The sequence below is a fragment of the Cebus imitator genome, unplaced genomic scaffold, assembly GCF_001604975.1.
Source record: "Cebus imitator isolate Cc_AM_T3 unplaced genomic scaffold, Cebus_imitator-1.0 Scaffold418, whole genome shotgun sequence".
Classification (NCBI taxonomy): Eukaryota; Metazoa; Chordata; class Mammalia; order Primates; family Cebidae; genus Cebus; species Cebus imitator.
The window spans coordinates 1571624-1582840 of NW_016107733.1; the positions used below are offsets into that span (position 1 = coordinate 1571624).

The following is an 11217-nucleotide window of genomic DNA, read 5'->3' on the forward strand; positions in this document are numbered from 1 at the left end:
TTTTTTTTTGAGACAGGCTTTCACTCTGTTAACCAGGCTGAAGTGCAGTGACACAAACACGGTTCACTGCAGCCTTGACCTCCTGAGGTGGGGTGATCCTCCCAAGTAATTAGGACTACAGCTGTGCACCATCATGCTCAGCTTATTTTTTAGTTTTTTGTAAAGACAGGGTCTCACCATGTTGCCTAAGCTGGTCTTGAACTCCTTGGCTCAAGCAATCCTCCTGCCTCAGCTTCCCAAAGTGCTCAGATTACAGATGTGAGCCACCAAACCCTGCACAAAAATACTACCCACACTTATAGGAAAAAATAAAGGCATAAAAAAATTGCTGTATTTGGATTAATAAAAAAGGTCTTAAATAAGATTTTCTTCCATTTAAATTATTATGAAGAATCAGTTACCCTTAGTAATTCATCAAGGCAATGGGACAAAGGTCAAAAGGATGGGGTAAAGAAAAGGGTTTACTCCTGTCTCCCCACCTTTCCTCCTTCTTGGTCATAATCAATCCAATCAGTACTAAACATCCCTTTTACACCTGAATTAGTGAATTTCTTAAGGCCAAGGTCTACATGTAATCATTTTTTCATCCCCAGTGCCCAGGGTCTTTATTAAAAGGCAAATGAGAATCCAAGATCTCTATTCAATAAAAATGAAAAGTACAAATGAGACAATACTTGCCTTTATGGGACTATGTGATAGGAAAGACAATCATAAACATATAACTTCAATGCATTATGGTACAAGCTTTAACATATGATATAATGGAGACATAAAAGGAGAAAATGCTCAGTTCAACTCAGGGATTCACGTAAAGGTTTATGGGGAACAGCGGCATTCTGAAGGATGCATACGAATTTTCCAGGTCAATAAATGAAGGAAGGGCATATTAAGTAGGACAAAGATACAGAGAAATAAAATAGCATGGTAAATAAAATGTACATATAAGTCAACTAGAAATCTTATTAAAATGCAAACTGATTCAGTAAGTCTAGGATAGGGCCTGAGATTCTGTATTTGCACAAGCTCCCAGGTGGTGCCAATGCTGCTTGTCCAGAGATCACAGTTTAAGTAGCAAGGAGTTAGAGCATCTATTAACAGCTCTGTATACCTGGAACATACGGTGGGAAAAAGGTAACATCAGAATTTGAAGATTAACCAAAAGATGGTAAACTGTTTGACTACTAGAAATACCTCAGCTTAACAGAACCCATTCTGCCTTAATAAGCAATAACATAATTTTCAGGAATTCTAAAAATTAGATTCACATCATGAAACTATCATAACTAATGAAGGAATGAGAAATACAAAGGAAGTCTGAAGTAAGAAGATAGAGGGAAAGTATTAAACAGAACACAGATTCTCCAAAAACAAAAGGAAAACAATGAGTGTATCTAATTTTTTTATGTTATAGTAAGTCTAAAGTTATACACAAATCAAATTGATACATTTTTACTTACAAAATCATCTTCACCTTCAGCTAAACCATAATTAGGCAACATAGCTCCCTCCATTGTGGTACTTTTGAATACTCCTTTAATTTTGCTGCCTATTCTGCTGATTCCAAATGATTCTCCCCTTTTCTGTGTGTTCCTGAATATTAAACAAAAATGTATCAAGTACATAGCAAATCATCACAACAGTCTAGCTTATTGTAAACCATTATTTAAAAAAAAGAAAAATAGTTTTAAAAATGTAAACTAAAGGTATAGCTAACATAAGTTCTGGAGTTTTCATCCATGGATTAAGTATCAACATCTCAGAAGCCAAAAATGACACAGTATTTAAAGTTTAAATTTGTTAGATGAATAAATGTGACAATAATTTATAAACACTCAAAATTTACCTATATTAACTTCAAAATATTAACGGGATTAAAATTTTTAAAAGATGAGAGCCCCCTAGTGGAATATTGTTCTTATTGCGATATTTTGAAATAGAAAAATGCCTAAGATCTGTTCAAAACCGAAAACATCCCTTTAGAGTAACTGTACTAAAATAATGCAACAGAAAAAAAAAAACATTAAGATATTACTTTCTCAGTGCTTCATTTTCAAAGACAACTTTAAAAAAAAACTGTCTATGACAAACGTTAAAGCAAAATTCAACTTTATATAATCATACAAATACTCAAAGAAGGCATGAGGTACAAAATGGATCTTAAATTATTTAACTTCAAAGTAAGAAAAAGAATAGTGCCAAAGAGAAAGGTTAGCAATGAGAATAGGGATAAAAGCAAATGTAGCCCTAGGAAGCAGTCTGCTCTGCCATAAATATTAAATGTTAGTTTTGCAATTTTTTTTAAGCTGAATTTCTGAAAGCAGAAATAGTTGGAAAGCAACAAAATAAATAAGCTAAAAGTAGCAAAAATGTCTGTTAGCCTACTGCCCAATGTTTCAGCAATTAAAACCATAATTTTTATCCAATTTAAAAGTCATGCTCAAGGCTGGGTACAGTGGCTCACACCTGTAACCCCAGCACTTTGGGAGTCCAAGGCAGGCAGACTTCCTGAGGTCAGGAGTTCGAGACCAGCCTGGCCAACATGGCAAAACCCTGTCTCTACTAAAAACACAAAAATTAGCCAGGCGTGGTGGTGGGCACCTGTCATCCCAGCTACCAGGAAGGCTGATACAGGAGAATCACTGGGACCTGGGAGGCAGAGGTTATAGTAGCTGAGAATGCACCACTGCACTCCAGTTTTAAATCCTCAAGTGTATAGCTATTACTCCTATGAGGAAATTTTAAATTATCTACTGAAATAATACAATTAAAGAAAGCAAATTAATGAAGTTTTAAACATACCAATATGCAGTAATGTGTAGTTTACACATGCCCAAGAAGTAAATCAAACTTCTGAAAAAACACTAATAATAAGCAGTAAGCAGTAAAAGGGGTACTTAAACTAGATTATTCTATTTTTTAAAACATACAATTAGGTTTTTTTAAATCCAGAATTGTAGACACAATTGTCCTTGATTTTAAAAAATGCTTCCCAAAACACAAAAATGTTAACAAAATATTTTTAAAATCTCTAGAATCTAGATAATTTATTCTAGTCTCTACAACATGGAAATTATAAAACAATGGTAGTTGTTGAAATATGAAATTTTAAAACTCTCACTTGTGATTATGCCCAGAAATACAAAAACATCATTATACTTCTTACTAAAAAAAAAAGTCATTTAAACATAAATAATTCTAAAACTAATTTAGTAAAATCAACAAGAAAAACAAAATTGAGTCAGCCTTAAAAAACAAGATACTGGCAAATTAAATAATGAAAATATCTTTAAAGTATCAGGACATTTTTATTTTATAATGACATATCATGCTATATCAAAAAGGAGATATCTAGAATCAAAGTAGGTATTCATTTTAAAAGATTACCCTGAATAACTAGGATATAATGGCAGTTAATACCAGTGTTTCATTTTTTTCTTTTTTATTTGTATTAGGTTGTTCACAATGTACTTTCTAAAAACATTTAATAATGAAAAGAATCACATGCTCAAGACTTACCGAAAATCATCCAAACTTAGGCTACCTCTGCAATAACAGATATGTGAAATTATATAAAAAGAGGAGAGAAAGAAAGCCCAGATATTATATAAACTTCAATTTAGAACACAAAACAAAATTTAAAAGCTTCAGAAGTTACACAGGTGTATAACATTCATCTTTGCAAAGGGAAGAAATCCTCATGAATACGGTGATAAAGGTAAGAGAAATAAATGCGCATAGTTGTCTTTTGTGTTTGGAAATTTATATACTAAAAACCGTTCTTAAAAATTAAATATGTTATAATCTTGGGTGACATGGAAAAAAATTAGATATGTCAGGAAAAAACTTTTTTCTGGATTATTAAAAAATGTTCTTAGAAATTAAATATCCAGAAATAATTCTATGTTTTCTTTGTCCTTAGGCATACCATTTCTTTCACACAGTGGAAAGTATAAAGAGACTGAGTCACCAAATACCTGACACACACACACAAAAAAATTCATATTTTCCAGCATGAAATTTGTGTCCATATTAGATATAATCACTTATGCTTCTTCACATTTTAGCTTGAGTAAAAAAATATGTTTCACCACATGTTCTCACCCATAAGTGAGTGTTGAACAATGAGAACACATGGACACAGGGAACGGAACATCACACAGTGGGGTCTGTTAGGGGATGCGGGGCTAGGGAAGGGATAGCAGGGAGTGGAGAGATTCAGGAGAGATATCATTAGGAGGAATGCCTAATGTAGAAGACAGGGGGATGGAGGCAGCAAACCACCATGGCATGTGTGTATCTATGTAACAGTCCTGCAAGATCTGCACATATACCCAAGAACTTCAAGAAAAACAAACAAATAAATAAATAAATATATGTTTTAAGCTAAGAACCACAGTTAACAAATGATCTCTAAATATTAAAAAATAAAAGTTGTACTTTGAGTGTACAATGAAACAGAGAATGTAATAAACATGCATTAGAATTTTACTTTGAAAATATAAAATGTAGATATAAAGTATATGAATACTTTATATATTTTAAGACATTTAATAGCAAATTAACAAAATTATTCTAAATTTCCAATGAAATAATGTTAAGAAACTCTTTTAACGTATTAGACATAGGTAAACAAATCATTAAGTATCACAAAAGCAAGACTGATAGTTACTATTAGAGTCAGATTACCATAAAGAAAAACACACCTTAAAAAGTCATAATCAGTACCCAGAATGGAAAAAACCCATATAACCTGTCTTTTTAATATATTTTAAACGCAACAAAATTAGTGCCTTAACATGCTGAAAATAATCAACTGTTCTCAAAGCAGCAAAGAAAGATTTTCATCTCCCAAGTTATGACCCTGATTTAGATTTAGCTATCAAGCTAGTTTTTTTGTTTGTTTTCTTTGTTTTTTTTTTTTTTTTTTTTTTGGCGGCAGTGTCTTAATGCCCACGCTGGAGTACAGTGGTGCAGTCTCGGCTCACTGTAATCTCTGCCTCCTTGGGTTCATGTGAGTCACCTGCCTCAGCCTCCCATGTAGCTGGGATTACACATGTCTTCTACCACACTCAACTAATTTTTGTATTTTTAGTAGAGGCGGGGTTTCGCCACGTTGGCCAGGCTGGTCTTGAACTCCTGAACTCAAGTGATCCACCTGCCGAAGCCTCCCAAAGTGCTGGGATTACAGGCATGAGCCACCATGCCCGGCCAGCTACCAAGCAGGCTTTTAAGATCACAGAACCAATTCCCCTTAAATGGTCCTAGAAAAAGGCCCATTTATCCTGGTATCTGTATCCTGGTATGAGACTCCAAACATCGAAGGATAAATTCTACCTGCTTCTGAACTATGTCAGCAAATTTGATGAAACTCCTTGGGAAAGTATTCAAATGCAAGAGGCATGTGGCCTGAGCAAACAATGCTATTTTAAATAGCATAAATATGATTTTTGTTAAATATAGTCTATATTTCATGGTTATAACACATAAATTTTTAGGAAAAAGCAAAAAAGAGGTATTTTTACAGATAACCCTAAAGGTATTTTCTACCTTTCAGAAAAGTTATTACATGTATACTACACATTTAATGCCTCTACTGAGGCATTAAATCAGAATTAATATTCAATGGTCAAAAAAAAAAAAACATTTATTCTTGTAACGCTTATGTCAAGAAATACAATATATTCTCCTCATGGTAAAGTTTTCACATTTTTCTTTGTAGTAACTATCTAAAACACTGTCCCATTTCTTGACTTATCTACTATTCTCTTTGTAGTATAATATATCCAGTTTATTTGTATGTTTATTAGATACTTGCTCAAATTGGAAGGTGTTGAGATGTCTGTCAATTTTGTACACATAAGGTAAGTGAAATGAAATGATTCATTTACCTTATATATAGTAAATTAAAAGAGTTTCTTAACATTCTTTTTTTTTTTTTGAGACAGAGTCACCCAGACTGGAGGGCAGTGGTGCAATCTCAGTTCACTGCAACCTCCGCCTCCCAGGCTCAAACAATTTTTCTGCTTCGGCCAGGCTGGTCTCAAACTCCTGACCTCAAGTGATCCACCCACCTCAGCCTCACAAAGTGCTGGTATTACAGGTATGAGACACTGTGCCTGGCCATTAACATTTTTTCATTGGAAATTTAGAAAAGCTTTGTTGATTTGCTATTAAGTAACTTAAAATATATATTTATTCATATATTTTATGTGTATACTTCATTATTGGAAGGTGTGTCAATTTTGTACATGTAACCTTGCAAAGACAATTCAGAACATTATCCAGTTTATAAATGGATAAAGCTTTTTTCTTCTATTACCTTTCTTTAGATGATTTAACTATACACTTAGATTTCCAGAGAGCCAAAAAAAGGTAAGAAAGAAACATCCCTCCACTTTTGTACCCTGTAAGCACTCTAACAAGAAGTTTCCTCTAAAACAAAAACTGTCTAAATTCTGAGTTATCTGTGGATGCCACTTATGCATGCTCTAGTCTCCAATAAGGCAGGTATACAAAAACTAATATATATTAATCATGAGATTAACAAGGCCACATTATATATCTTGTTAAATTTTTCTAAAAGAATTTTAGGCATTTTCAGATCACTATATATAACACAGTTCCACGATTCACTAGTAAAATCCCTTGTCTACTCATATAACAATGGAACCACATACTCATTCAGAAAAATAGCTAATAAAGACAATGATGCTATCATAGAATGATTAGCAACAGCAAGTTCTAAAACAAAGCATACAACCTACCTGTTGAATTTTGAATTGCGTGTTGGTGATTCTGCACCTCTTAAAAGTTGTCTAAAATACTTTAAAATAATAAATAATAATTATCATTTATTATAATTAACATTAAAACATGCTACCTTAGCTTACTACTTTCCAGTTTTGGAAAAAAAGCTATCTCAATCAAGGGAATACAGACATGGTCAAATAGGGTAAGGATGAAAATACTGCAAATGCAGATGACAGCCACAGTTTTGTAAATAATGTGTATACAATGAGATTTCTGCATCACTGCAATACTACAAAGCCACTCAGGCATATAGCAAATCAGGCAGACCTATTTGATCCTAATCTATCTATTCACATAAATACAAACAGATTTTGGTATTGATAATTGTTTCTACAATTATTTTTTAATCTTCACTTAATTACATAGTAGAAAAGAATATCCACTTTCTTAATCTTGGTTTTTTTGTTTTGTTTTGTTTTTTACTGAGACTGAGTCTTGCTCTCTTGCCCAGGCTCAAATGCAGTGGTATGCTCTCAGCTCACTGCAACTTCACCCTTTTGGATTCAGGCTATTCTCCTGCCTCAACCTCTTGAGTAACTGAGATTGCAGGCACGTGCCACCATACCCAGCTAATTTTTTGTATTTTTAGTAGAGACAGGGTTTCACCATGTTGGCCAGGTTGGTCTTGAATGCCTGAACTCAAGTGATTCACCTGTTTCAGCCTTCCAAAGTGCTGGGATTAGGCCGGGCGCAGTGGCTCATGCCTGTAATCCCAGCACTTTGGGAGGCCGAGGTGGGCAGATCACGAGGTCAAGAGATTGAGACCAAAGTGCTGGGATTATAGGCATGATCCACCACGCTCAGAAATCTTGTTTTATTTTTCTATTTTATTTTGTTATTTGAATCACTCATCTAATGATATCAGAGCTACTAATAAATTCTATATAAAAATCCTCAAATAAGGCCAGGCGTGGTGGCTCAGTGAGCCTGTAATTCCAGCACTTTGGGAGGTAGAGGCTGGCAGATCACGAGGTCAGGAGTTTGAGACCAGCCTGGCCAATATGGTGAAACCTCATCTCTACTAAAAATACAAAAATTAGCTGCGCATGGTTGCATATACCTGTAGTCCCAACTACTCAAGAGGCTGTGGCAGGAGAATCACTTGAACTCAGGAGGCAGAGGTTGCAGTGAGCTGAGATCATGCCATTGCACTCCAGCCTGGGCCACAGAGTGAGACTCCATCCCCACACCCCCACCCCCCAAAAAAACATTCTCAAACAAGGTGAATAGTTTGACTTACCTCATCACTATGGCAGAACATAGGGGTAAATACATTCTCCAAGAGGGAAAGAACATGTTCATATGCTTCAAAAAGACATCTCATAGTTTGAAGTTTCACAACATCTATGTATGGCCCTTCAGCAACTATTAAAAAAATTCTATTTTAGAAATTATTTATAAATAGCATAAATGTATGTTAATTTAAAAGTCACTATAGTGAAGAGCATACAGTTCTAAAACTGTGTTTTACTGAAACTCCACTGTAAGAAATATACTAGAATGAGAAATTACATCAAACAAGGTCTAGTTCTGACAAACATGTGAAGTATGAATACGTTTTTTTCTTCAAAACTTTCATCTCATTAGTAAAAGAGAATAATAGCTGCCCATGTACTGCACATAACCACTGCAATAATAAACAGAATAAATGGGAAAACTCTGAAAACTGTTGAAGTGCTAAGTAATTCATTCTCATCATCTTTGACTTACTTCTTTGAATCTCTTCTACAATGAAGGGATCAAATCTAATTTTGTCAATACTTTCATCCAAACAGTATGTTTTATAAATCTTCTGCAATTCTTCATGAAGAGACAGCATTTCATCATTTGATAATTCTGGTCGTAAAATTCTATCATTAAATTCCTCTAACAAATGAGGAAAATAAGAAAAAATAATTTTAATATAAAACTATTCATGAAAACCTCACAGTCCCATTCTAATTGCAGCCAATACTAAAAGCAGCAATTAGAAGCAATCTAATTCATCTAAGTTTTTAAAAAATTTTTGAGAGTAAAATAACTACTCAATAAGAGAAATGCAATCAACCAATTTTTATAGATTAATAGAAAATATGTAAATACATAAAAAGCAATACAAATCTGCAAAAATTCAGAACACTAAACACACTTCTAATAGTTTCCTTAAAGACCAATAATTTATGATACCAAAAGTCTTTTATTATTTCAAAATCTGTTATACTAAATAAAAATAAAAATGATGACTTTAGTTCCAATCAATGTTTGTAAACAATATTTTTCTCCACCATGAACGCTGCAAACTAGTGGCAGAAGTGACAGCTTGAACAAATGAATGTTTATTCAAAAATAAAAGATGGTAGTATTAGGATAGCCAAAATACCAATTGTTTTTGCTTTTTATTCCAAGCTGTTATAATAAGGAGTTTACCTTTTACTTCTTAATCATTCAAACTGAAACATAAAGTGGAAAAAAGGGATTAAAAAAAAACTGAAACACAGCATATAAGCATATAACATTTGTGAGGCAATAGAATACAACTGTCATTCCTGTATGACTTAATATGCATATAACTGGAGTTGTAAAAGAAGAGAAAATGGGGCAGAATATTTGAAAAGAGAGCCAGGAATTTTCAAAATTGATTAAAGGTCAGGTGTGGTGTCTTATGCCTATAATTCCAGCACTTCGAGAGGCTGAGGCCAGAGGATCGCCTGAGCCCAGATGTTCAAGACCAGCCTGGGCAACATAGAGACCATGTCTCTACAAAGAAATTAGCCAGGCATGATGGTGTTCACCTGTAGTCCCAACTACTTTCAAGGCTGAGGCAAGAGGATTATTTGAGCTCAGGAAGTTGAGGTTGTATTTTATGAGCCATGATCATGCCATCTTTTCAAACAGACAAAAGCTAAGAAAATTTATCTCCAGCGTATTTGTACTATAATAACTATGAAAAAGATTTCTTTCAGCAGAAAGAAACAGTATTAGAAACCTGGTTCTACAAATATAAATTAAGAATACTGGGACAGTAAATACGCCAATAATTATAAGGACCTTTAAAAATGAATGTGTGTGTGCATTCCACACGTGTGTAGATTTCTGATGACTATTTAATGAAGAAACAATGTACTGTGGGTTTACAGCCCATGCAGAATTAAAATAAATAACAAAAGGAGCACAATAGGCAGGACGGGATGATCTGAGGTACACTGAGGTTCTTACATTGCTCCTGAAGCAGTAAAATATTTTTAAATTGATTCTATGATAAATGAAAGAAACATATTATAATCTCTAATCAAAGATTTTAAAAAAAGCCAGAACAGGCTTGAAAAGTCAATAGGAGAGATAAAACAAAATACTAAAAAAATTTCAAGAAAGTCAACAAAGGAGGGAAAAAAAAAGCAAAGAATATACAGGACAAATATAAAACAAACACCAAGATGGAAACCCTAACAATAAACATATAATAAATATATCAAGTGTAAATGTACTATAGATACCAATTAAAAAGCAAAGATGAGTTAGTTTTTTTTTTTTTTAAAGCAAGAGCAGCTACATGCTGCTTACTAGAAATACATTAAACATTTCAATCAGATAGAAAAAGATATACAAATGCACACCTAAGTATAAAGAAAGATGATGTGGCCATATTAACATCAGACAAAGTAGACTTCAAGACTGAAAATTAACAGATACAGGAGAGAAGCATTTTATAATGATAAAAGGATAAAGTTATTACGAAGATACAACAATCTTAAATGTGTGTGCACCTAGTAATAAAGTTTAAAAGATATATGTATTCATACAACGGAATATCACTCAGCAAAGAACAAACTACATATTTATTCATCTATTTTTAAGAGAGAGTCTCACTCTGTCACCCCTGGATGGATGCAGTAGCATGGTCTCAGCTCACTGCAACCTCCACCTCCCAAGCTCAAGCGAGTCTCTTGCCTCAGCCTCCCAAGTACCTGGAATTATAGGCATGAGCCAACACGCCCAACTAATTTTTGTATTTCTGTCGAGACAGGTGATCACCGTTTTGCCCACGCTGGTCTGGAACTCCTGACCTCAAGTGATCCACCTACCTCAGCCTCCTGAAGTGCTGGGATCACAGGAATGAGCCACCATGCCTGGCCCAAATTACTTATTTAGACAAAAACATATATGAACCTTAAAAAGCATTATCCTGGCCGGGCGCGGTGGCTCAAGCCTGTAATCCCAGCACTGTGGGAGGCCGAGACGGGTGGATCACGAGGTCAAGAGATCGAGACCATCCTGGTCAACGTGGTGAAACCCCGTCTCTACTAAAAATACAAAAAATTAGCTGGGCATGGTGGCATGTGCCTGTAATCCCAGCGACTCAGGAGGCTGGGGCAGGAGAATTGCCTGAACCTGGGAGGCGGAGGTTGCGGTGAGCCGAGATCGCGCCAT

The 11217-nt window shown here is 34.5% G+C and overlaps 1 protein-coding gene across 4 annotated transcripts in view; it reads right to left on the reverse strand.

Annotated features, from left to right (window-relative positions):
* Nucleotides 1-11217, reverse strand: part of SNX14 (sorting nexin 14) — an 84319-nt gene that overhangs the window by 46314 nt on the left and 26788 nt on the right. For 2 of the 4 annotated variants that reach the window (XM_017509657.2, XM_037731754.1), the window contains 5 exons: nucleotides 8521-8676; nucleotides 8051-8175; nucleotides 6765-6823; nucleotides 3517-3543; nucleotides 1458-1590 (listed from right to left, as the gene is read on the reverse strand). In XM_017509657.2, the coding sequence (XP_017365146.2) occupies nucleotides 1458-1590; nucleotides 3517-3543; nucleotides 6765-6823; nucleotides 8051-8175; nucleotides 8521-8676 (500 nt within the window). The remainder of the gene's footprint in view (nucleotides 1-1457; nucleotides 1591-3516; nucleotides 3544-6764; nucleotides 6824-8050; nucleotides 8176-8520; nucleotides 8677-11217) is intronic. The other 2 variants (XM_037731755.1, XM_037731753.1) reach the window with 2 other exon arrangements.